Source organism: Macrotis lagotis, chromosome 7 (assembly GCF_037893015.1).
Source record: "Macrotis lagotis isolate mMagLag1 chromosome 7, bilby.v1.9.chrom.fasta, whole genome shotgun sequence".
In the NCBI taxonomy this organism is placed as follows: Eukaryota; Metazoa; Chordata; class Mammalia; order Peramelemorphia; family Peramelidae; genus Macrotis; species Macrotis lagotis.
Window position 1 is genome coordinate 114,535,437 of NC_133664.1, and position 26,711 is coordinate 114,562,147.

The following is a 26,711-nucleotide window of genomic DNA, read 5'->3' on the forward strand; positions in this document are numbered from 1 at the left end:
TCTTTAATGAAGGGGAAAAAATAACATACACCCTAGTGAGTTATAAACACATAGCAGTCTTTTAACAGGATAGAACTGACTTGGTGATGTGGCAAGTGCTAGAACTACTTTTTCTTGTTAACAAAGCAAGATACATTTCCTACTTTTGTAGGATAATACAGGTGACAGTGTGTGTGTGTGTGTATATATATATATATACACACACACACACACACACATATATATATATATAAAATCCTAAAGTACTCAGGAATCTAGGCAGGTTTAAGTATGCATCCTCACATTCCACATCAGGTTTGTTTATTTAAAGTGAGCTGTCCAACTCTTCTTTATTTCCAATGACTTTCCATTCCAGAGTTCTCTTGTTTAATCTGTCTCTTTTTTCCTTTCTTCCTTTGCAGTTAAACAGTGATGAGAAAGTCCTGGAGAGCTGCCTGAGCCTCGGAGGCCATAGAGCCCCAGTGGTCACAGTAGACTGGTGCACAGCCATGGACTGTGGGACTTGCCTTACTGCTTCCATGGATGGCAAGATCAAGCTGACAACGCTGCTGGCTCAGAAATTCTGATGGGTCCCTGAGCCAGGGAAGCATTACAGAATGCTTAGAGAATCAGTATTAGCATGAGATTGAAATCACAGACTGGGAAAGAGGAGACAGAGAGAACACCATTGCTTTTGGCTTTCTGGAAAGACTGGCAGGTTTATTATAATCAATTGTCAGCTAGCTGGGGGAACCATGAGGAACAGGAGGTCAGAAAACTTGGTCCTGAAACTCACAAACTAATGTTGTCCTGAGCTCTCTCTGGGCTGTGGCAAATGGCTCAAGAAGACTGATTCCTGGTGACTTGTGCTCTGGCTCCTGTGGACAGTGACTATTTTGTATATAGACATTTCTTGCTTTTAAGTAAGTGGACCTTTCCACAAACCTCTACATAAGGCAAATTTGCCCATGGACATGGAGAAGGGAGAAAGAAAGGAGCTAGCACAGGGTTCAAAGATATGTGGGCGCCAGAGACAGAGGCAAGAGCAGGAGGAGGAACATGCAGGGCCCAGGTCAGCCTAATGAGGACCTGGCTAGAACCAAGAGGAAGAACAATGGGGGAGGTGGGGGGAGGCATGGACATAGACAAGAGAGGAGAGCATGAAAAGATTGGCATCATGCAGGAACCAGAGACAGAAATGTCCTAACCAAGCATGGATAGACATGCAGGGGACACATTAGTGGTTGGTGTGTGGTGAAGATTTTCTCTCTCAGTACTGGAAGTCTTAAGTCAAGTGTGGTGGTAGTCTCTCAGTGTGTCGGTTCTGCTTTTACTTGGAGGGTTGGTTTTTTTTTGTTTTTGTTTTTATCTTGGAGAGCGGATGGTGAAGTGGGAAGGCAGAGCTCAGAGCCAGGAAGCAGGAGCATAGTGTGTCCATAGTACTGTATACAATTAAGTTAGCATAGGGGGTTTTTTTTCAATGTGGATTTTTTGCAAAATTCCTTATGTAACATCAAATTTGCATAATAGGAATTTATATAAAGCAAACTATTCACACATCTTTTTTCTTTTTTTTTTTTTTTGGCACGGCAATTTGCCCAAGGTCACACAAACTAGGTGATTATTATGTCTGAGGCTGGATTTGAACTCAGGTACTCCTGACCCCAGGGCTGGTGCTCTATCCACTGTGCCAGCTAACTGCCTTTTCTCCTTCCTTTCTTAAAAAATATTATTCTCACTGTGGTGTCTTTCTATAGAAGTGGTAATGGAAAAGATGCTGCTTCTGTTACTCTCAGATGATACTTGCTTGTGATCCTTTTACATTCTTCAGAAAGCAAAAGCATTGTCTTAAATGCTTAGAAGAACTCTGTTTTATCTTCCTAAATAGAATTAAAATGAAGCATGGTATTGTGGAGTAGTGGATAGTGCTGAGTTTGAAATCAGCAAGATGATAGTTCAGTCCTGCCTCTAAAGTTTACTATCTGTGTGACCCTGGACAAGTCATTCTGAGCCTCAGACATCTCTGATCTTCTCTACTTTATAGACTAGTGGCAGTCTTACAGAGGAGGCTTTTACATATGGGTGAAAGCTCAGATCTTTAAATATCTATGTTACTTAGACATTGAGCTTTCCATAGTATATCCAACTAATTTGATTTATTGTAGAAGCGAAGCTATTTGTATAACTCACAATCTGTAATTCTAACTCAGTTGGTCTTTATTCCACATAGGTACTTATCTATGTATAATATTCTCTCTCAGTTACTCTGGACTGTATCCTTAGATGAAAGGTTAATTTTTCAGCTAAGAAAGCTTGAGGAGGGGATGTAGTTTCCTCTCCTGTGGTAAAGAACTGTCTAGCAAATCTGAGGTAGAGCTAAGACCTTTTTAGCAGACCATGTTAGCAGTTTTCCTATGATGGTTTCCACTTCATCTCTTCCACGTATTTCTCTTAATGGTTGTCTTCTGCCTTCTAGTTCATAAGGATGAGTAGCACTAGAAGTTGGATCTTAATTTTCCTGAGCCCACATCTCCTTTGTGTAGACAAAAGAGTACTGTCTCTCCAGATGGTGGAATTTGCAGATGAAGGAATAGAGAAAGATGTGTCCAGGTTGTAAAATTTGGTGGTAGAGTTCAGCCTCAAAACCAGGTGCAGGTGCTGTAATGAGCTACTGAAAAGCATTAAGCTGGGCTGACACAAGTCTTTGAATTGTGTTCCTTAGATAGGCTTGTAATCCCTTCATAAGGTAAAGATTGCCTGAGGAGGGGGGGATTAGCCCCATTGGTCCTGTGGTCCTAGCTATTGCAGTGAGGAGTGAAGTCAGGTCCAGAACTTGTATGGCTAACAGATGAAATAATAATAATAATAATAAGCATCTCTGAAACTTGAAAATTTGTAAAGCACTTCACATGTATTCTCATTCAGAACTTACGAAGACCCTGTAAGGGTAGGTATTATCTCCATTGTACATATGAGAAATCAGACCAAGAGATGGTAACTTGTTCCAGGATCATACAGCTAAGTCTGAAGAAAATTTGAACTCGGGTCTTCTTGACCCCCAAATCTGGAGCTCTTTCCATTCTCTACATAATATTGACATTGGATTTGATTCATTAGATCATCTGGAGGATGGACCATTATTGGTACTGACAAGTAGAAGCACAAATCAATAGCCATGCACTGTCTCTCCACTGCCAGGAGGTGGTTCCAGCTCAATTTCGGGGGCTGCAGTTCTAGAAAAGGATTTCCTCAGGTTTTGTTTCCTCTTTTCTTTTTCTCATCCATGCTCTCTAGGATGATAGAGAACAAATGTTAGGGTGGTGTTCTGCTTGTGGATAAGGGAAAAGTAAAAAAACTGAAGTACCAATTCTTTATTTGAGCAAGCTTGAATATGAAGTGTGATGGCAAATTCCATTTACTAGGTATTGGTGGGATATTCCATTTCCTGGGCTATTAGTCATCTCTCTCTTGAGATTACACTCCTGTCTTATTCTTGAGTACGTAATCAATACTTCATTGCTTTCTCTCCATTTTGATCCTTCTCCTAGGTAGGAAGGTCTTGGGGAAAAATATTTTCTTTGTGCAATTTCTTTTTCCCCCAACCTCTGTTCTCCATTTCTGTTGATGTGCTGCCACCCTCCTAGTCTTAAAATCTAGGTGTTACTTTTGATTCTTGATCTCCCATATCTAAACTATTTGCCATTTCCTTGACAGTATCTCTCAAGTTTTCTCCCATTTGAAAAATATCCCATTTGTTGTAGTTCGTCTGTAGCTAAGAAAACATAGCATAGAGGGTAGAGTGTTAAAAGGCAGGAAGACTTAGGAAATCTTGCCTTTCATGAAGATTATCTGTTTGATCTAGGTTGTCACCTGTGAACACTTATCTACCAAGTTATTGGAAGGTTGTAATATGTCATGTAATGTTACATTGACAAGCGACAGATTCTTCACACATCTAGTCAAAGGCACACATTTCCATTCTAAAACTCTCCTTTAGGTTAACCCATTGTGTAACCAATTTGTTTCAGACGTTCATCTTGGTTGATAACCTAATATTTGAACTTCTAAAGTTTGCGTCTTTCTAATATATACTACAGATTGCTGGTTGTCATGGTGGGGCTTACTCCTCTGCCCTCATCTCTTTGACTTCCCATTCCTTAATCTATACTCCTTAACACTGGCATTCAAGTTCTCTACAACAGAAGTTTAAAAGCTGCCCTGCTGCTTTTCCAGTCTTGTTCTTTGCTCTTCTGTCTCCACCCTCTCTTCAGGAACCAGTCTGTTTCCTGATGAAGCCTCATGAAGCTTTCCTTCTAGGATTCTCTCTCTGCCTCCTCCAGCTGTCTTGTGGCACTTTTATTTTTATGGTGGGAGAGAGACCTCTTTGCACTTCGCAATTGTGCCTTGTGTCATACAGTCATTAGTGTACCTTCCTTACCTCCCTCCCCACTTCCCCCTTGTTAAATTTGTATGCTCCTTGGGAGCAGACTGTGTTTTCACATTTGGGTCTTGGTGCCTTCACATATTAAAACCTTAATAAACAAATTGAATCTGATGAATTTTATGACTATGACCTCCCAAGTGGCTTCCCAGGTCCCTGGAAGACGGCAGCTTCTATCTAAATGTGCTGGAATTGTTTGCCTCAGCTAAGAAGTTTCGTCTGGAGAGGAGTTTTGTGTTCTGGTTCCGTGAGAAGCAAAATGTTTTGTTGGGCAAGCATAAAGTTAATGAAATAGAGTTCATTGAAGAGATGGGAATTTTTAACTTTTTTTTCCCCTCCTAATTTCTCTGTCACAGAGAATAGAAAATAGCCGATATGCTAAGTTTTAAGTGTTGCACCATTGGCTGGATGTTTGAAAATGAAAATTAGATTTTTTGTAGGGCATTTTGTGATGGTCTAAGTATTGCTATAGTTTCTGCTTTTTTTTTTTTTAATTTTGGGTAAAGAAAGAAGAAAACTCCTTTATTCAAGCAATGTTGAATATTGACTCTATTCAGTTATTGAATGGCGGGGTGGAAAGGATATAAAATGGTGATATAAAATGGTTAGGGTGGCAAACTGGCATTGTATTAGAAACGATAAAATGTGGACCGGTCGGTGCAGCGCAGGCTAGCCCTGCCTGCCGTCCGCTGCACCCCCGGGGGCGGCCCCGCTGCCCTGTGCCCGGGGGGCCCGGGAGGCGGGCGTGGCCGCGGCCGCGGCTGGAGGGAGAGGGCCGCCGGGGCTACCGCGGCCTCGCGGGGGCGGGGCCTGGCGGGGCGGGGCCAGGATGGGGGTGGGGCCTGGCGGGGCGGGGCCAGGATGGGGGTGGGGCCTGGCGGGGCGGGGCCTGGCGGGGCGGGGCCGGCGCGGCCCTGACGTGGAGCCTGGCGCAGGCGCTTCGGGGGCCCCGGCCCGGGGGCGCCTGGATCGGAGCTCGGGAGGTAAGGGGCCGCCCCGGGGGGCAGAGGGAGCTGGGCGGGGGGGGTCCCGCCGGAGTCAGGGCCCCGGCCCGCCCGGCCCACGGGCGGTTTTCTTCCTTCTGGGCGGGGTAAGAATCCGCTCAAAAAATAGACGCCTCTGAGCGAAAAGCAAGGCTTCTCGTGGCTTTTCTGCAGAAACGGCGCCCCGAGCCCGGGGGGCGGAGAAGAGCCCGGGCCCGGCCCCGGGGCAGGCAGGCCGGTGGCGCCCGAGCGCGGCCCCGCCGCCCGGCCGCTCAAGGGTTTCCTTGTTACGGTCTTCACGTGGAAAGTCTGCCGCCACGGAGACGAGAATGAGAGGTTTTCATAAAGCAGCCCCAAACCCCCCGGCGGCGAGGGCCAGCTGCCTGATGGGAGCGCGCGGCCGGCCTGGGCTCCTCCGGCGCCTCTGCGAGCGAGGCGGCTGCTGGCCTCGTGTCCGTTAGCGGCCGTGCCCGCCTGGACGCCAGCTCTGCCCGGCCGTCGGGAGGCGGCCCCCGGCAGTGCCCGCGGCAGTGCCCGCGGCCCCGGGAAACAGTCCGGCTTTAACCCAGAGGACTCGAGGGAATATTCCCCGCCCTCCCTCCCTCCCTCCCTCCCTCCCTCCCTCCCTTCCTCCCTCCCTCCCTCCCTCCCTCCCTTCCTCCCTTCCTTCCTTCCTTCCTTCCTTCCTTCCTTCCTTCCTTCCTTCCTTCTTCCTTCCTTTTCCTTCCTTCCTTCCTTCCTTCCTTCCTTCCTTCCTTCCTTCCTTCCTTCCTTCCTTCCTTCCAAGGCAGTGGAGCTAAATGACTCACCCAAGACCACACAGCTATGCAAGTATTAAGTGTCTGAGGTCAGATTTGAACTCACTTTTTTTTTGTTTTTTTGGCAAAGATCCTGGAGGGGTTTTAGAGATAAGGAAACTGAGGCCACGTGGGTTAAGTGACCCCATAGAGGCATCGAGGTGGCCCAGCGCATAGAGCACTGGCCCTGGAGGCAGAAGGACCTAAGTTCAAATGTGACCCCAGACACAACAATCACCTAGCTGTGTGGCCTTGGGCAAGCCACTTAACCCCATTGCCTCGCAAAAAAAAAAAATGACTAGAGTCACACAGCTAGTAAGTCTCTGAGGCAGGATAAACTCAGTTGTTTCTGACTCCTGGCTCAGCACTAGCCACTGTGCCACCTACCACCTTACAGTCAAGGTACATGAAAGGTCATTTCAGAGGGAAGTTGTTGGGGGAGGAGGGAGGTTGTCAAGAGTCCAGGGATTGGGAAAGGTCTGCTGAAGATAGGAATAAAGCTAGGAAAATCTCCAAGAAATGGAAGTGAGGGGTAAGCATTTCCAGCCTCCGCAGAGAGTGAAAAGGGAGGGAATTGGAGGTCTGTGTCTAGGATTGTTAGAATTCACTTGAGTGAACTTTTGTGTATTGAGGGCATTTAAAATCTTATTTATTTATTTATTTTGAATTTTGCAATTTTTTCCCTAATCTTGCTTCCCTCCCCCACCCCCCACAGAAGGCAGTCTATAAGTCTTTACATTGTTTCCCTGCTATATATTGGTCAGTATTGAATGTGATGAGAGAGAAATCATATCCTTAAGGGGAAAAAAAATAAAGTATAAGAGATAGCAAAATTACATAATAATAATGTTTTTTTTTTTTTTTTTTTATTAAAGGTAACAGTCTTTGGTCTTTGTTCAAACTCCACAATTCTTTCTCTGGATACAAATGGCATTCTCCATCACAGATATCCCAAAATTGTGCTTGATTGTTGCACTGATGAAATGAGAAAGTCCATCACCCCCATGCTGCTGTTAGGGTGTACAATTTTCTTCTGGTTCTGCTCATCTTGCTCAGCATCAGTTCATGCAAGTCCTTATTGAGGGCATTTTGCTAGGGTTTGGGGGGTTAGGATTTCTAAGAAAGTAAAAATGGGCAGCTAGGTGGCACAGTGGATAGATAATTGAACTTGGACCTCAGACACTTGATCCTAACTAGCCGTGGAACCTTGGGCAAGTCCTTCTACCCTTATTGCCCCACATCTAGGGCATCTCCAGTCATTCTGATCCATTTTTGGCCATTGGTCCCAGATGGCTCTGGAGGGGAAAATGTGGCTGGTGACTTAAACAGCCTCCCTGATGTCATGGTCTTTGAGAAGGACAAACCTCATCATCAAGGATCTAGGACTAGACCTGGGTCTGAAAAGATTAATGAGACTAGATCAAACATTTATATAGCACTGTGCTAGCTTAGGAGGGTGGAGAGAAAGTTTAGGGACGATATGATTCTGGCACTTTGAGTCATTAGTGCAATAGTGATATAAATAGCTAATAACCAATATGACTTGATAATCTTTTCAGAAATGTGTGGGAAAAAGAGAGGCAAGAATGTTTTGTTCAGATAATAGTAGGCCAGTTTGGCTAGATTTAGTGCCAATTGGCTTTACTTTTTAAGACAAAAATCTGATGTGTTTAGGTAAACTGGAAGATACAAGAGAAAAAATGATTGATAGAACCAAGTTCCACTGAATCTTTCAGACAAGGCCTACGCACAGATATGGGACTGTCGCAATAGTAAAATAAGCCCAAATGAAATCTTCCATGAAGCCCTCCTTCATACCCTCAGCCAGAGATGACCTCCTTTGACCTCTTTTGTCACTTTGTTTTATATATCTCCTATGGGTTTTATTTTACTTGGAAGCACCTTTTTGGTTTTTTTTTTTTTTTTTTAGGTTTTTGCAAGGCAAACGGGGTTAAGTGGCTTGCCCAAGGCCACACAGCTAGGTAATTATTAAGTGTCTGAGACTGGATTTGAACCCAGGTACTCCTGACTCCAAGGCCGGTGCTTTATCCACTGTGCCACCTAGCCGCCCCACTTGGAAGCAGTGTTAACCAAGACAAGTATTTATTCTGTGTTGGGCACTGTGCCAGGAATACAAAAAGATTTGACTTTTGTTACACTGACAGGTGATTGATTTTGCTACTTTGAAATAAGAAGGCCATCAGTGGACATTTCCTTCACCTGTGACATTATCTAGGTCCTGAACATTTTGCTTGGGAATCTGGAAAGATGGCAAATACACAGCCTGAGAGTAAAAAGAGGGACCTTCCTCCATGGATGACCACCCAGGTGACTGAGAAGAAATCAGGGCCAATATGGAGGCCAACTAAAAGGAGAAAAGCCACAGTACAGACAGATGCATCTTCGAGGTGAGTTTTGCAGATTGCTGCTACACAACAGCAAAACCTCTGGTCTAGGGCTCTTTGAGTAGTGAGTAAAATGTAACAGATTTGAGACATATTTCTCTGAGCAAGATAACATTTAATTTATAGGGCATGAAACTGGTGAACAAGATGAGTCAATGTCTGCCTCAGATTCTAGCCACAGACCCCAAGAAAAAGGAGAGCTTTTTTATAGATTTTGGGGAATACAAAATAAAAGAACAGAACAGGATAGGCGACATTTTGGGACTGAGGGCATACCATTGTTGCATGGGTGAGGGGGCAGGGGAAAAAACATGATTGATTGGAAATTTGTAAGGAGGGACCAGCAATAATCCCTTCTACCCTCCTGAGACTCAGAAGTCTTCATTGTTTGAGTTCATCTGCAAGACCAAAGATAAGGGCCCAAACTTCTTCATGGCATGGTGGTGTAAAAATGTTAGACATTCTTACCCCATCCCCCACAATCAACAGAATTTTTTTTTTTTTAGGTTTTTGCAAGGCAAATGGGGTTAAGTGGCTTGCCCAAGGCCACACAGCTAGGCAATTAATAAGTGTCTGAGGTCTGATTTGAACCCAGGTACTCCTGACTGCAGGGCCGGTGCTTTATCCACTGTGTCACCTAGCCACCCCAGCAGAATTTTTTGAAACAAGGAAAGAACAGTGATTAGTAAGAGAACTGAATTTCTAAACTTAATGGATTACAGTACAACTCAATTCTGAAGAAAATGTTACAGGGTCAATTTTAATCTTCTCAGAGGAGTAGTGGCTAAAAGAATTGGTGGACTTTGTGATTAAGAGGTTAGACACTCAAACTAGAGGATGCCCTCACAGTCTGTTTGTCTGATTCACTGACCCTTCCAGGGTCTTTTCCCCCCCTGTCCTTGAAACATTAATTTTTTTGTTTAATTTCTTTACTACTGGGAAAAAAAAGAAAAAGAAAACTCTTGTAACTTGCATAGAAAACTAAATCAGATTCACTAATTGGCTGTGCTCAGACAATTTATATTTCATTCTGTGCCCTGAATTCATCATCCCTTGGTTAAAAGATAAGCAGCATTCTTTGGAATCATAGATGGTCATTGCATTAATCTCAGTTTTGAGATATTTTAAAGTTATTTATTTGACTTTACAATTTTATTATTGTATAAATCATTCTCCTGGTTCTCATTTTATTTTGACATCATTTCGTACAAGTTTTCCCAGATTTCTCTGAAACTGTCTCTTAATTTCTTATGGCACAAATAGTATTTACATTCACATACCATGATTTGTTCAGCCATTCCCCATTTGATGATGCCTTCTTAAGTTTCCAGTTCTTTAGATCTTTCTCTTTTTTAAATTTATTAATACTTTCTTATCTAGAAAGGGATCATTTTTGGGCTGGAAGGAGCCTCTAGAGTGCTTGTCTATTCCTGAGACACCTATATTCCTATTTCAAAAAACCTCTTGGGTAAGAGAGTTCTGGTTCTTCACAAGAGATCTCTGTGGCCCAAAGCATATCTCCCCAAGTAGTTCCCATTACAACAACATATCAACAGGTGTTCAATCTTTTCTTGAAGACTCACAGTGAAGGGCCACAGTCTGTCTCCCCCCCCCCCATTAGTATCTAAGTTTCTTGGAAGGACATCCAGAAGAGCAAGACAGATTTGAAATTGATGTCATGAATTTATTATGTACTTTAAAAAGAGCAAACCATTTGTAATGAAGTTTTGTAGTTTCAAGTGCAAATCTCTTTTTGTCTTTTGTATATGGAAATATTTAGATTTATTGGTATTTATCAAATTCAGAATAACAAAAAAGAGAAATTTTATTTTTTGATTTTTGCAAGGCAAAAATCTTCTGTTCCACTTTTAAGTGCCCATTTTAGGCCTAAGGTCACACAGCTTGGGATTACTATCTGAGGTTGGATCTGAACTCAGGTCCTCCTGACTCCAGAGTTGTTACTCTTATCTACTGCACCACCTAGCTTCCCCAATAAAAATATTTTTTAAAAAAAGTAAGCTCCTTTCTAGCAGGAACTGTTTTTGCCCTTTTTGCATCTTCAGTGATAGTACAGCTCCTGGAGCTTTGTAATAAATGTTTATTGATAGACTGATTGAAAGGAAATCTGCTGCTTCCCATTCCACTTGTGAATTATTTGGTTGTTCAGAAGGCTTCCCTGTCAAGGCTGTATTTGTCTCTTCATTCTGTACCTATTCTCCTGAATCTCTTTGCCTTTCTCACACCAACCATCTGGTGCCAGACAGAACAAGTTATATCCCTCTTCCATTTGGCAACCTTTGAAATACTTAGAGCTCTCTTGATTTTTGTGAGACACCCCCCCACACACACATGCGCATGTATGTGCATACACACCCCTACCACCTCTCTCATCTCTCTAAGCTTTTATCAACCCTTAGCCCCTTCATTCAGAAAACATTTCATTATCTTATACTGTATACAAAAACTGTGTGACTTGGTGAAGATGTAAAAAGGTAACTAAGATATAGTGACTTTCTTGAGTGTTTTTTAGAGAATTGGCTATCATTAGAAAAAGTAGTAAATGCTGATGACAAACCAGACACATAGTTAATTATGTTATTTTTAGTTGCTTGAGGATTTTAACTTTTGAGTGTGTGTATATCTCAAAAATTATATCAGTTGCTTATATGTGAAGGGCGTATTTTGGGGAAAGGCAAGGACTGAATAGTGGCTTCTCATTTCAGTCCCTTCATCTGAGATACCAAAGCTCTAAATTGTCTAAGGGGGAAGTGATGTGTGTTGTCCTCCTTGGTAGGTAGGACTGGGAATACACAGTTGTAGGCTCCAGTTTCTTTTTTGGGCCATCTTTGTCTTTGCTTCTTTCTATTTCAGACTACCTGATGTACGAACTGTGTACTTCATGAATGAAGCTGAATTGGTGGATGTTGCTCTGGGTGTCCTGGTTGAGGTAAAGACCTTTTATTCTAGTCTAGAATATCCCAGTTTATATCTTTGTGAAACAGAAGACTCCTGAGGTTAGATTAATGTTAATAAAAATGTTAGCATTTCTAATTGCCTCAACATGATCAGCCCTAGTTGGGGGTTGGAATAAAGAGCAAATATTGATTATGTGCTAAAGCACATGTTATTTCAACTTCACAACCACTCTGTGAAGAAGGGGCTGTTGTGACCCCATTTTATTGTTGGGGGAACTAGGGCAGACAGTAGGTGGAGACTGTATTGAAACTTAGACGTTTCTAATTCCAAGCCTGGCACAATATCCATTGTGCCACCTAGCTGGCACATCTTTGTTAGTAATCTCTTTCTCTTGCGAAGAAGGTTGGTGTCGATTTTCCCTGTGGGATCTATACAGCTGGTGCTGTGGACACTTTGAGTCAGTTAGGTTGTAACTGCTCGGAAGCAGATTGGAAGGAAGAGGCTTGCCCAGCCCTGGGAGGGGGTAAAAGATAGAAGCTCCATGAATGATTGCTGTGGGAGGCTGGGATGTGAGAGATCTTGGTCACATACCCCCTGGGGTTGAACCACAACCTACTTGGGGTTATGCTCTAGCCTCTACTTTGGAGGACTCTGATCTAGAGGAGAGAACTGGGTTTGATTAGAGGACCTGAATTCAAGTCCTGACTTTCACTAATTTTGAGGTTTTGAGGAAAATACTTAACTGTACAACAAGTAGTTGTCCTTAAAATGGTAGGAAATTCTTACATTGTTTACCTTCAAAATTGCCCTGAGAAGCCATCAGGATAAGAAATATATATACTTGATAACTAGAAGGCACACTGTATAACTGTAAACTGTGCATCAGGAGGCTCAGATTCTTGGCTTTGTTGTTGATCATGCAGGTGAAGGGCTAGTGAGTTTACTCTCATCTTTGGGCCTTAGTTCCTCATTTACAAAATGAAGAAATGGGTCTAGATCAGAGATTCTTCAACTTTTTCAATGTATGGACCCCTTTGGTAGTCTAGTAAAACCTATGGATTCCTTTTCAGGGATATGCTTTTTAGTGACAGAAGATAAAATTCATAGGATTGCAAATGAAACCCAATTATATTGAAATATAGTTGTTAAAATATTTTTAAAAACAGGTTCCCAGACACCACTAAATCACCTGATTTCTTTGTCTGACAGTTTTTTAATGATACTTTCAATTAACCTTCTCTCTACCAACTTCCCACATATAGGAATGGAGATGTTGATGACAGCTGACAGTTTCTCAGCACTTTTTAAGATTTGCAGAGGGCCTTTTGGTATTTGGTGATTTGGTCCCTGCAGCAACCTTGTGAGGGAGAGTTTAAAACTCAGGCTAGTAGGGGTGAATTTCTTTCCAGCTAGGAAGTATCTAGTGGGATTCCTGAATCAAGGCCTTTCTGACTCTGACCCATTATACTCTCTGTGTTGTTTCATGCAGCCTTGTCACTTTGCTCATCTTTCTGCCTCAGTCAGTCACATTTTCTTCTGCCCAGTATACAGACTTGGGCTAGGGAGGATATTACTTGTCATGTTTATACTATTTTGTGTTAGGAGATAGGAAGGAGTGGGAGGAGGATTCTGGCATTATACATGTGTGTAATTTTTGTGATGGGCCTAAAATGGGCACTTAGTTGCTTCCCTCTTTCCTCTTTGAGTTCATTTGAAGTTTTCTGGCTCTGCTCATTCCAGGTGGGGCCTGCCTGATTAAATTAATCCTTCTTCTGTTCCTCCTTTTTTTTCCCCTTCTGTTTTGGGGCTAGAAGCTTGACTTCCTGAGCACATTTCTCTCCTCTCCTCGAATAATTGATTTCTCTCCAGAACTAAGAAAATATGTGTGTGTGTGTGTGGGGGGGAGCAGTGTTGGGTTTGGGAAGGGAATGTGGGTGGGTGTGGAAGAGAGTGAAGGTACTCATTTGGTTCATACCCAGAAGGGAATCCAGTGAAATTTTGGCCCAGAAATCACCCTAGACCTGCAGGAATTTTGTGTCCTATATAAACAAACTTGGGATGTCAGCAAAAATACTGTTCTTATTGTTTTTGTTCCCACTTCAGTGCCGTAAACAGGAAAAGCGTTTGGAGCACACAGCGCTGCTGGGAATTGATAAGACTCAAACCACACAGCTTGAGTCCCCCTGGGCTTCTGAGAGCAGTAGTGATGGAGAGGAGAGGGTGGATGAAGCCCCTCAGACAGGTCCCTCAAACAAGCAAGAGCATTCAACCTCGGGCCACAAGAAGAGCTCAGAAGATGAAGAGGATGAGGATGCGTTAAAATTTGTGAGGGAGATATTTTTCAGTTGAGAAGATAGAGGAAGGATTCAGAGAATGTTTTGGTTTGGGTATGTTGGGATGCTTCCATGTTCCTGGTTTCTAAGTTTGACCAGCAGGGAATGCAATGCTGTACCCTCTTGTCTCCCCCTGCCTCCTTGGGGTGGGACTTCTGCATCCCAAAGCTTTAGCCTTAGGCAGTGAAATCAGAGCAGTCCAAACTAGTATTGAATTGTTGTAGTAGTGAGCAGTTAAATCTGTGTCTAGGAAAGTCTTCATAATTATTGTGGTCAGGCTCTACTTAGTGTTAAGCATCTCAGGTCTTTGGTTCTGAAAACTGTGGTCAGCTTATCTAGAGAGTAATCAGATTCTAGAAAAAGCTGAGTCATACCAGTTAAATGCATACAAGAATAATTAATGTGTATCATTTATAATTTATATGGGCAGTGAAGAAGGGGAGGGATATCTATACTGGACAGCCAGTCTTATTTTCCCCTTCAGGATCAGACTTAGAGTAGATGGATTATCCCTGACTACAAAAGCACCTATTTCAGGTGGGATGAGGAAGAGACCAGGGTAAGTGATTTGCTACTGATATCAGTATTGTATATTGAGGTGACTCATGAAAAAAGGAAGCAAAGCCTTGATGAGGTTACTGAAGAGCTTCACTTGGACTGAAATGAATGGGTTAACTGATATTATAGCACCTATCTTTGTGTAGAAAGAGGTCCCAGACAGAGAGTTACTGCCATAAGCAAGTTTTTGTAAATTGATCTCAGTATGGGAAACTGTCTTCTCAGAGCATACACTTGCATCTTTATCTCCAAGACCCCCTTGCTCACCCTCCCAACCCTTGCAAACTCCATCCTTAAGAACTTTGCAAATGGAAAATTCCCTAGCCTCTGGGGTAGCTGACTAAGGTCTAAAATTTTTCTTTATAAGTAAACCTCTTTCCCCCATAGTCAGCTATCATAAACCCTTTCTTTCTTGACTCCTCAAACTTGCATATAATAAAGGTTGACTGAAACAGGTTCCTGTCTACATGAGTTCTCTCAAAATCATCTATGAACCAGGATGGGGACCCCTAGAACTTTGAGTCTCTTCCCCAAATATTTCTTGGCACCGAAAACCGGGCACTAAGTGGAATTCCTTTTGTGAATCCTAGGATTCTCTTTTAGCCAAAAGAGAGGTGGGTGAGTTGATTTTTCCCTCCTTATCCCTGTCCCCCACCTCTCTGCTCTGTGGTGCACCCTTGGAAAGTTCCAAGCAGATGGCAATTGCTTTTGGTTTTGAGAAACTAATTAGCAAGTGGTTTCAGCCAAATTGAGTGGGACTTGGTCAGAAGGGATGCCTTCTGCAATGTCCCATCATTTTCTCCTTTGGAAACTGGAAAACAGGAAAATACCAAAGAGTATGAGACATGGGACCTTTAAATCTCAAGGATTTCTTGAGCTGTTTTAATCACAGAGCAAGATTTGGAACAAATGAGATCAAGCAAAAGCACCTTTATCTTCCCCTTGTAACATCACCTGGCTTTATACCCTGGAAGACCAGGAGAAATGACAAAAAAGAACAGGTCTCTAAATTATAATGCAATTTAGCATTTTGACTTTTTTTTTCCCCCCTGCCTCAGTGAAGCAGCCCTTATTGTGAAGTTCATAACTTCCTTGCCTGCCAAGTCTTCCCTCTTCACTAGACCCCTGGGGGTAGCTAGGGAGAAGCAGGGAATTCCAAAACCTGGTCTGGATTTGACATCCTCCAACCCCCACACTTTAGTCCATCTGATTTTATAATCTGAGCTCTCTTGAGGCAATAAAAAAAGTTCTCATCAATTCACTTGGTGTTTATTGAACTCTAGCCCAGAAGTTTGCAGAATCTATGACTGAGTTGGTACATAGATGCCCTCTGAGGGCAATTGCTGTCCCCCCAACAGATTCCCAAGGAGACTTTAAAGATGACAGTGATAGGGAAAGAAGGGACTATATGATATCCTTCTTGCTAGAAGACAGAGGGTGGAGAATTAAAAATTGGGTGAATTTATGAGAGGCTTAGAGAGACCTCCCACCATCCTGATAAATGCCCTGTACTGAAATATACCTACCTTCCTCTGCTGAGGGAGCTGCTATTCTTGGCATGCATTCTTATGGATCTGAGATCCCAAACACCTTTAGTCCAACTTATTAATTCTTTTTGCTTAGACTCAACACTCTAGAGGACCATGAGAGATTATCAGACCTGCAGATATGCATATAATTGAAAAAATGCAAAACTTAAGCCAGCATAAGATTTTTTCAGTGCCAATAAAATGTCTTTTTATGTGCATGCATGTGTGTGTGTGTGTGTGTCTGTCTGTGATACATTTCTCTGTATTATGTATGGCCATCCCCTGCTCCCAACTTTCTTCTCACTGTCTCCTTTCTCCTGGGGGAACTAGGTGGTGCAGTGGATAGAGCACTGGCCTCGGAGTCAGGACAGGTGTTTGAATCCAGCCTCAGACACTTGACACTATCTGTGTTACGTTGGGCATGTCTCCTGATCCTGATTGTCTCACATCCAGGGCCATCTCTGGCCACTGGATCCAGATGGTTCTAGAGGAAAAAGTGAGACTGGTGATTTAGCACAGCCGCCCCCCCACCCCAAATACAATTCACATACTTGTCATGACATCACCTCCCTGATTTGGGATTTTCTTTGAAAGGAAGAACAAAAACTTATCTTTTGCTATTCTGTAGTTAAGCAAAAGGGAGGGTTAGCCTACCCCTGATAAAGTGGCTATGACATCAACAAGTAAAATTTTATTGAAATTGCCACTTTGAAAGAGGGATGGTCAGTCTTTTATTCGTTGCTTTACTTTGAATTTGGTGTTGGGAACTATCACCCCTTCCCCCTGTCTTTTTTTTTTTCTTTCTCAAATCTGTTTTTTTCAAAATGCAGTTCACTCTCTGTGTAAATCTAAGGTTCACCACATGTTGGATATTATGCAATAATTTAAAGGCTTGTCTGCTTCATAAGGAAAAAATGGAAAAAAGTAAAAAGTAAATGAATTTATTTTAAAATCATGCAAGTTAATATCATGCATTGATCACTGTAAATATATCTTTCTATAATTTATATGACTTCTTTTACCCATGTTTGAATTTCAAAGAATATAATGTAATTAAAGTAAGTGGAATATATTTTTGCTCTTTTTGTAAATTTTGTATTTGTAAGTTATTACAGATTTTTGTAAAGGGTTATCTTTAAGGATTATTTGAATTGTGACAAATTAAGAGAAAGAATATGCTGTGATAAATAAAATCATGTATTGGCAATACACATGTAAAGTTTTAAATAAGTCATTGGATTTGGTCAAGAACAATATATATACTAAAATCAGAAAAGGGGATATTCAGTGGAGTGAATAGAGGCTGAAATATGGTTAAACAGTATATTAAGGGGAAAATGCAAATTGTGCAATCCAAGTAAATGGATTTTAAAGACTTTTGTAAGAATGAAAAGACATAGAGAAGGTTGAGTTTTTGAAAACCATATGTGAGATATATAAAATTTATGGTTAAAGCATGTAGAAAGAGCATAAGATAGGTTTGACTTTGCATAAGTAAAAAGATTGATTTTGGAAGTTCTGAAAGTTAATTTAAAAATCATTGCTAAAAGAGAAAAGAGTGTAGAGAGCAATGAATCACTAGATAAGTTGTGAACCACAAGTTATATATATTTATGTATGTATGTGTATATATATGTGTGATATAGCATTTGTGTTGCATATATAACACTACAGTATTTTAATAGTCATTATTAGGACAAATTCATAAATTTTAGAACATTGGGAGATTAGAATTGCATTGTTCAGTCCTGGTGTTTTTTTTTTTTTTTGCCCATAACAGAAACTAAAATAACCTGTTATACAATTAGTCACAAATACAGTCCTAGTGTTTTTTGAATTGCATTGTTGAAAACAAGAATATATGAGTTGAGAAATTTAAGAACTTGTAAACTTCTAGATTTTGAAAGGAAATTAAGGTAATTTTGGTTATGACTTTTTAGTTGCAAAGAAAATCATCACATTTTTATGTGCTCTATAGAAAGACCTTCAGTTATTCTCTGGGGGAGCTTGCCATATCTACTAGCAAGAGAAGCAAGTTCCCTAGTCTCTTTGGACCAGAAAAGCAGTTTATGAAACTTGTCTTTATCTAGTACATATTTGTAAAAGGGAATATGTTAGAAATTAGGTTGTTATAAGTCTAAATTCAGTGTAATTTACTTAATTAGTTATTTGGTATTAAGACAAATTGGAAAAATGCATGGATTTAAAGATTTCATTAGCTAGGTGATTTAAGGAAGTTTCCTCACTGCTGTTTACTTCATGTGATTGTAAAGTGCTTGGCATAAGACAAACACAATATATGAATATAAACTGTTGTTATTGTTTCCTCAATTAAGAATAAGTGTTTCATGCATGATTTTTAAAATGTAAACAGTATATAACGATGCTGTTGGTGACAGGATGCCTGTAGGAAAATTTGGACATGCATTTAACTGTACAAAGCCTCACCTTATGATTATGGGTTTTGTTTCAAGTTTCAAATAATAATTTTCTTTGTTATAATGTACAACTTGGATATTTTAAAGTATGGACTGAAAGAAACTAAAAGAAAAAACAGTGGGAAATGTTTTTAAATCAGCTGTGTTATCTTTTAGCCTTTGTTTTGTCGCTGCCTGGATTTATTTGTTATCTACAATTATTTGTTATCACTTATGAAATTAATTGAAGTTCTTGCCATAATGTTGATAAAAGTTTCCTAAAGGAGTATATATAGCCCACTGCAGGATAGTTGGGTGGTCAGGCAGGCAAACCCAGTTCCCTTCTCTGGGGTCCCTGTCAGTTTAGTCTGGGCAACCAACCAGCCCTGGGAAATGGACTAACTTTGAGCCAGGGAATTTCTAAACTGTGAACCTATCTTGCTGCAGATAAGCAAATTTCTAATACAGAAATGATTTTTAAATGATTTAGTCTTTACATCAGGACAAATTGGAACTGGAATAGAAACCAAATGATGAATTCTAATTGAAATCTCTTATTTATGTATGAACTAGTACTCTCTATTGCAAGTCCAAGAGAGAAATATAATTATCTAATTTTAAGCTGGGATTGGTGAAAGATTGTCATTTAGAGTAAAAGCTTTGGGACGATGATTAATTTATTCTTAAGGTTTGACTTTAAGTTGCCTGATGGATCTTTAAGTCAGTAGAGCATCATTCAGAAGGACTGCTATGAGCTACTGACATAAGCTATTCAGAGGAAATATGATATCCTGCTCTTTTAAAGGTGGAGGTATCAGAGAACCAACTTTCCTCTGGCTCAGTTTCCCCAAGTGCTTCTTTTTTTTTGATTTAAAAGTTTTATTTATTTAAGGCAATGGGGTTAAGTGACTTACCCAAGGTCACACAGCTAGGCAATTATTAAGGTCTGAGACTGGATTTGAACTCAGTCCTGACTCCAGGGCCCGTGGACTGCACCACCTAGCTGCACCCCCTTTTGCTACTTTGAAAAAAAGAATGTTTACCATCTGCATATTCCTGAGTATGTCCATTAAGCAGAGTGGCTACTGCATTACAGGTTGTCAACTGTGACACTTAATCTGAGGTAGAGCTAAGGATGTTTGATCTTACTGGATATGTGTTGAGTTATCAGGGACTGTTTTGAAGTTATTTTTTTTAATCATGTTCCAGTTTTTTCTCTTTAGCAATTTTCTACATTCAGAGCAAGTAGCCAATGAAAGACATGGGTACATGCCAATGTACCTTGATACCATGCAGTGTTCCCCTATATACTAAAAAGACCAATGCCACCTGGGGAAACTGCTATATAATATATGCTAAATACACTTCAACCACTGGTTATCTACACTTCCCTATATTGTTAGCAGGTTGGACTCTTGAGTATATCATGGAAAAGACTGCATGGATGCAGAAAATGAAAACCTTGTCTTCCCAAGTTCTTCCCCTGGACAAGGCTCCTGGTTTTTCTTCTTGCTTACCCTGGAGTCTAATCCACTGCAGGATAGATGGGTATTCTCCCATACCAAAATAAGGATTTTGGAAAAATATTCTCTAGTACACATCCAAGGAGATTGAGTATTTGCTCCCCTGGTATGGTCACTAGAAACTGTAAGCCATTCTTTCTAACTTAATCCTACTTTTTAACTCCTCATGCCCCCTTTCTGATGAATCACTGAATCTGGCCAGTGTTTTAGATAATCAGATCATTCTGGATTACCTCCCAGCCTCTTCTGGAGTAAATACTTCCTGCTGTACGCATGTCAATAATACTCGCCAGATTGAGCTACATACCAGAAATATCCTAAATGAGGCTTAATTGATGAATGATAATCATACTGAGTTTGCTCCCTCCACAGTTTTCTCTATCTAGAGTTGCTGGCTACTTCCTCTTCTTACCCTCACTCTTGTACCCCAATTGACTAATTTCCTTGTTATTTGGATCTCTTCTCCTTAATCTTCTTATCAAGTTTGTTACCTCTGTACTTCAAGTCTTTCATCTTTGGATGGTGATGTGCAATGGCTACGGATCATTCTCCACTGCTGAAAAACACTGTCTCATTCTTACTCCACTTTTGTCTTGAAAGGGATTAGACATGCTAGCTTAAAGCCACTCTAGAAGCTGAGACTCCTGCTTCTTTTCTACTAGCTCCCAAAAATAAAGAAGTGGGGAAATGATGGGATTAACTGAAGTGCTTCTCTTGAACTTTGAAATGAAGGGTTAACTGATATTATAGCACCTAAGAGATCCCAGATAGAGAATTACTGACATAATCAAGTTTTTGTAAACTGACCCCAGTATGGAAGACTATTTCTTTTTCAAACTCCATCCTTGAGAATTTTACAAATGATAAACCCCCTAGCCTATGGGTACCTGGCTAAGGTCCAAAATTTTTCTTTATAATCAATCCTTTTTGGTGAACTTATGCATAATAAGGCTGACTGAGATGGGTTTCTATAAGTGAATTCTCTCAAAATCATCCAGGGTGAGTTTCCTAGAACCTTTCTGTTTTGCTTTTTTTGTTTCTGTTTTTATTTTTTTAGATTTTTGCAAGGCAAATGGGGTTAAGTGGCTTGCCCAAGGCCACACAGCTAGGTAATTATTAAATGTCTGAGACCAGATTTGAACCCAGGTACTCCTGACTCCAAGGCCGGTGCTTTATCCACTACGCCACCTAGCCACCCCTCCTAGAACCTTTCTGGGTCCATCAAGAGTTCTACCTACCTGTAACCCCGTGGGGAATCTTATCACCAGGGAAAATTCTGAAAAATGATGAACCCTTAACAAATAAGATTATAATATGAAAGGTGTTTTGAAAAGTTCTTAGAAGGATTATCAAATCAAATTTTGATCATTGTCATTGGAATTTAATAACATATACATTGTAACTGCTATAGAAGTAGCCATCAGAATACACTATTTTAAATTGTTCATTGTAATACTTTAAAAAGTTCTCCTGGTTGAAGTTGTTCTGTTTCTGATTCATCCATTTTTTTCACTAACCATTCAATCTAGGGTACTTTCTACCAATCCATAATTCAAAAGTAGTATATCTGCTTTATTCATCAAAATTATAATCAAAATCTAGAGAGAGGAATTGACTGGAAATAAAAGGCAATTCAGGAGTTTGAAACAAAATTATGGGCAATATGTTTCTACAGAGGTCATGGTATTTTTCCTAGATGGGAGGATTTTTTTCCTATCAAATAGCATAGGAATTACATTTGGTGGCAATTTGATTTTTCTGGGCATTTTCTATTATTTCCTACTAAACACCTAAACAGTATTTTGGATAAATTCTTGTTGCCCATTAAAACCTATTTCAGATTCTGTCATGAGTAGGTAAAGTGGGAGCAGTTCTCTTGATGAACCATCCATGCAATTAGAAAATACTGAAATGTTATTCTCATCTTTAATGACTGGTGTTAGATATATAATCCCAAGCAGTTTGCATTTCTTGGGAAAAGACCAACTGATGTACTTGGCTTAAATGTTTAATGTGGACCCAAGTCTGACCAACTCATAGAATAGCCCTTCATTTAGTAAGAGTTTTGCCATTAGTATAATCTGCATTTTATAAAATATTATTTTGGAACGAGTTACATAAAATTGTCTCAGCTCTACTCTGGCAAAGTTGGGGATAATTCATGCCTGGATATGTCTACCTAGATTCAGCTAATGGAAGATGTCTTTCTTTGGCAAGTAAGATGTGCCTTGCATCCACCCGAGTTACAATTTGTGTAGATCATTTCAATGAAGAAGCCACTTGTCTCCAAGATAGTTGGTTGCATAGGGGGCAGCTAGTTGGCGCAGTGGATAGAGCACTGGCCCTGGAGTCAGGAGGACCTGAGTTCAAATCCGGTCTCAGACACTTAATAATTGCCTAGCTGTGTGACTTTGGACAAACCACTTATAACCCCATTGCCTTAAATAAATTAACAAAAAAAAATTGGTTGCATGAAGGATTAAATATCAGAGGTGTGCATTTAGAGTATGAAAACCTTTAGGTAAGAAAATTTGGATCAAAATTATGCCCTGAATATGTTGCCAAATGAGGTTGAATTGACACAAACCTTTAGAAAGGAAAAAATGAACATCAGTAACATAAAAAGACAAACCTTTTGCTTTTTAAGGACTTTTAAAAAATATGATTTGGGGCATTTGCAATAATTTAACATGAATAGTTTATATTTACAAATAGTCTGATCAGTTGTAGACTTTCATACCTCCCATTGCATACCTGCATACCATCACACAATTTTCACCCTGAAATACATGAAAAATCTATTCTTGGCTAAGATGGAAAATTGTATACTATATTCATAAGTAAATGTCATGTCCTAATTGTACAGTTGTGAAACAATTGTACCAAAAAAATTGGATCTGTAGTTTATATAATAAAATGAGCTGGTTGACCAAGTTTTAACATTGAAATCATGCGCTTACCTGTTTAAATGTAATATGTTCTTAGCTCCATGTAATGTAAGTTATTAATCTATGCATTCTACATTAAGTATAAGACAGATCCACGTAAACAGTGTTTGGCATTCTTGCTACATAAAGCCAAATTGAAATGCTGCAATATTCAGTTTCATCATGTATATCTGTAATATTAATTGGGAATGTACAATTTATGTGATGCTTGAAATCTCATTGTTGCAAAAAAAAAATTGGGGAGGATATCCCAGCCCTTGCCAGCTATCTTGTTAGGAGAAAGCAGATGAGAAATAAGCTTAGTTGTGTTGGGGAAACCTTGTCATCCTTGACTGGAAAGGAGCTGATGGCCTGGAATCTGAAGCAGAGCTTCCTAATGTGACTGAGGACCAAACCTGGAAAAAAGAGGTGAATGCCTAGATAACCCTGGTCTTGTGGGCACCGTCATGACAATGGAACTGGACTGTGGGAGCCCTCTAGAGGAGGACACTGGTGAGCTCATGGAAAAAGAGCACTGAATTGGAAGTCAGGGAACCTGTAGGACTAAGCAAGTCACTTCACCTTTGTAGATGTCAATTTTCTAATTGTGAAATTGAGGGGATTCAAGTAAGTTTCTGCTTGATTTATGATATTTAGCTCTTTAACTAGGAAGTTTATCAAGTTCCTTTCAGCCTGAAGTCTATGAAAGTGTGCAGGTTTTCAGTGCCCTGGACAAAGTCCTTGGGGCCACATTCCAGTTATCTCCCTGATGCTTTACTCAAGTTGCTGCATTGGTCTCTTCGAACATTGCTTTACAGTACACTAGAAAGAGTTATCTAAGAGTGAATTGGTGGGGTGAAAAATTCTCTTCTTGATTCATTTCTCAAAATAGGATTTTAAAAAAGGTAATGGAAGCTTAAATTGGTTCAAGAAAAAAAACTAGGAGTGAAATATTCCCTTAGTAATATGTATGAGTAGCTCTGGTCATTAAAAAAAAAAAATAGATGTTTTACTAAGACCTAGAAGTTGACTTTTAGTTGTTGATGGTTCTAGATGTGGAATCTTTCAGAATAGTGGTATAGCAGAAAGAGCACCAGATTTGGAGTTGGGGTGACTTGAGGTCCAAAATCCAGGCTCTGACACCGATCAGCTGTATGTGACTTTGAACAAATGACTACTTTTTTGATCCTTAAGTTTCCAGTTCTTATAAAATGGGGATAAAATTTGTACTACCACTTATCAGGGTTTCTGTGGGAATACTTTGTGAATCATTAAGACCTATATAACTGAGTATAGTTATCGCTATTCTTACTGTGATTTGACTGATGTACTTCCTTCCTCCAGGTGTGCCTGCCACACTTTCTCTTAGTTTCAGTAACAACAATTTTGATGAGTTGCTATGGCAGAGTTTGTCATCCCTTGGTGTAGTCTTCAAAAATCCATCGTCTCCACCCTTGGACGGGATATTGGAGTAGGATTTTGGGAGAACATAAATTGGACTCCTGTAATTTAATTTGCACAGAGAGCTGACAAAACTCCCTCTTTTGGTTCAGTTTGATATCTTCTCTGCACCTCAGAGAGAAATGCCTAAAGCAGCAAGGGCATCTGGTCAGTATGTGTCAGATCCTGGAAAGTTGGACATGAACTCTGGCCTCTCTCCATCACATCACACTGAGTCACTGGTTTTTTCTCTTTATAGACCTCATGAAACCAGTGGGAGGCTACAATAGAGGTGCTTAACTAGGTGTGGCAGTCCATCCTGACTCAGCACCGAGTTGTAAGGAAGATCACTTCATGTTCCCTCCAGGGTCCATAGAAGGAGGAGGCTGCCTTATGCTCTGCTGCTTCTATGTCTTATCAATGTGAATGCTATCTTAAAAGGTGCTGCAAATAGAAACCCAGCAGTGCCTTTTTGACGGATTCCAATTCATAGGAAAGGAAGATAAATCCTCCTCTGGTTCTTTAATATTTTACTGATAACAGGGTCACACAGATTATTAGCCTTTGTTATCCCTCATTTTTGCTGACTGACCCTTCTCTGTCTGTTCATACATGGCCTTGGTGATGATTTTTTTTTATTGTTACCTGTTTGGAAGTCATTATTGCTGCTTCTCAGTTCCTATTATCCTGAAACCCAATTGAATATGTGAAAATTCTTTTGCCTCCTCCTCCCATACTCTAATCCCCATTTATTTTTATAATACCCTTTTCCCTCAGTTTTTATCTTTCTCTTCCTTTCCTTTCCAGTATGCTCTTTGTAATTCCCACTTGGAATTTTTATATCTTTATAAAGAAGATTTATATTTCTATCTTTTGCTTTTACACCACCTAAATTTCTCATTGTAGCCCCATCCTATATCTCTTCATAGAGAATCATTTCTTGTTAAAAAAGAAACTTAAATATCAAAAAGTTGACATAAAATATTAACAACTTGTAATATCTCTGAAACTTTTTAAAATTTTTATTGATGTCTATGTCATTTAGATTTCTGTTTGTATCACTTTTTCATCAGAACTATACCTTATAGCAAATAATTTTTTCAAGATCTTAATGTCAACAAACTGAAGAGAGGTCACCAAATATCAGGGTAAGGAGTTTGTATTTTATTTTGTAGACAATAGGGAGCTACTGATGTTTTTTTGAGAATGGAAATGACATGGTCAGACATGTCAGATATGAGAAAATTAAAGAACAGATGAAGTCAGTTTCATTTTGTGAAATGAAGAAATGGGAATAAGAGGTGGATATCCTTGTTATGATTGTATATAGGATTCATACTTCATCTTTGCTGTCTATAAGTAAACAGATGCCAGTCTTTGGTTAGTACTTGGGAAAACTGACAGTTCTCATTTATAAATCTTCTACTTTTCTTCTTGTGGGATTAGCTGTTGCAAATAGAAGGGACAAGGATGTAAACGGTAAGGTAAAGAAGATGTGTTTGATGGAGTCAGAGTTGGTAGAGTGTAGTTTGGTATTATAAACACTTTGGGAAGGAATCCTGGCCTCAGATTTCCCAGTTAGTAATTTATAGAATCTTGAGCATTTAGCCAATAGAACAATGTGTTTGATTCATTTTGTCCATACTTTAGTTTTGGTGATGAACATCAAACTAAGCTCATATGGAGGTCTCTGCAAAGCAAGGGCCCTCAACTCCCATGTAAGTATTCAGGCTACAAAACAAACATGGAGCAGTTTTTAACCCAACCAAAAAAAGGGTAAACAGCTTTGTCCATTAAACATTTAAAACACTGCTTCTTTTTATCCTTAATCTATCCCAAGGAACTATTCAGTATTCCAGACTTCTAGTACCACCCCAGCCTGAACTGGAGGAATCAGGATTGCTAGAGGGTAGGACAATATTTTCTCTTCCCCATTTAACTTAATCCAGTCCTAATTAAAAGGTAATTAGCATTACCCTTGATGGACCATCTTCTTTCCTACCTCAACAAGCAAAATTTGCTTGGGGATTAATAGAAGAATTTGTTCTTACATATTGTGCCCCTTTCTCTGTTCTTTTATTTTAGCTCCTACTTGATCCTGCAAATTCCATCATTCTTCCTCTACTGTTTCACTGATCTTGGGTTGTCCCAGGAACTTGTCACTGTTTTGCTATTTCCATTTTTGAGGATCTTTGGAGAGGTTGTATGTTGATGTTCAAGCTATCCCTCCCGTGACCCAAGGCTTAAGCTCAGTATAGCCCCTTTTGCTACTTAGTCAGATGACCTCTAGCCTGGCTTTTAAAGGGACTAATATCCCAGATTTATGAATTACTGTGAACCATCAACAAGATGCAGTCCAAAGGGCAAGGGGAGTTCCCACATCTCAGCTAATCTTAACGGGAATTTCCACCTCTTGAGCAATTTGAGAGAACAAAGTCCTCAACTCTGAAGACTACAAGGATG

The 26,711-nt window shown here is 40.2% G+C and overlaps 2 protein-coding genes across 9 annotated transcripts in view; both read left to right on the plus strand.

Moving 5' to 3' along the window:
- WDR91 (WD repeat domain 91) overlaps positions 1 to 5,047 on the plus strand; it is a 33,404-nt gene extending 28,357 nt beyond the window's left edge. For both annotated transcript variants that reach the window (XM_074193629.1, XM_074193630.1), the window contains one exon: positions 402 to 5,047. In XM_074193629.1, coding sequence (XP_074049730.1) covers positions 402 to 566 — 165 coding nt within the window. In that variant the 3' untranslated portion in view covers positions 567 to 5,047. The remainder of the gene's footprint in view (positions 1 to 401) is intronic.
- Positions 5,048 to 5,334: 287 nt separating this feature from the next.
- CYREN (cell cycle regulator of NHEJ) lies at positions 5,335 to 25,073 on the plus strand. 7 transcript variants are annotated; one of them, XM_074193653.1, is made up of 5 exons: positions 5,335 to 5,403; positions 7,076 to 7,267; positions 8,437 to 8,608; positions 11,477 to 11,552; positions 13,625 to 25,073. In XM_074193653.1, the coding sequence occupies exons 3-5, from the start codon at positions 8,469 to 8,471 to the stop codon at positions 13,868 to 13,870; spliced, it is 462 nt and encodes a 153-aa protein (XP_074049754.1). In that variant the 5' UTR covers positions 5,335 to 5,403; positions 7,076 to 7,267; positions 8,437 to 8,468; the 3' UTR covers positions 13,871 to 25,073. The 7 variants fall into 7 exon arrangements, with proteins under 7 accessions (XP_074049754.1, XP_074049749.1, XP_074049750.1 ...); XM_074193648.1 differs by having other exon boundaries at positions 8,366 to 8,608; positions 13,625 to 25,072; XM_074193649.1 differs by lacking the exon at positions 7,076 to 7,267 and having other exon boundaries at positions 5,345 to 5,403; positions 8,366 to 8,608; positions 13,625 to 25,072.
- The last annotated feature ends 1,638 nt before the right edge of the window (positions 25,074 to 26,711 follow it).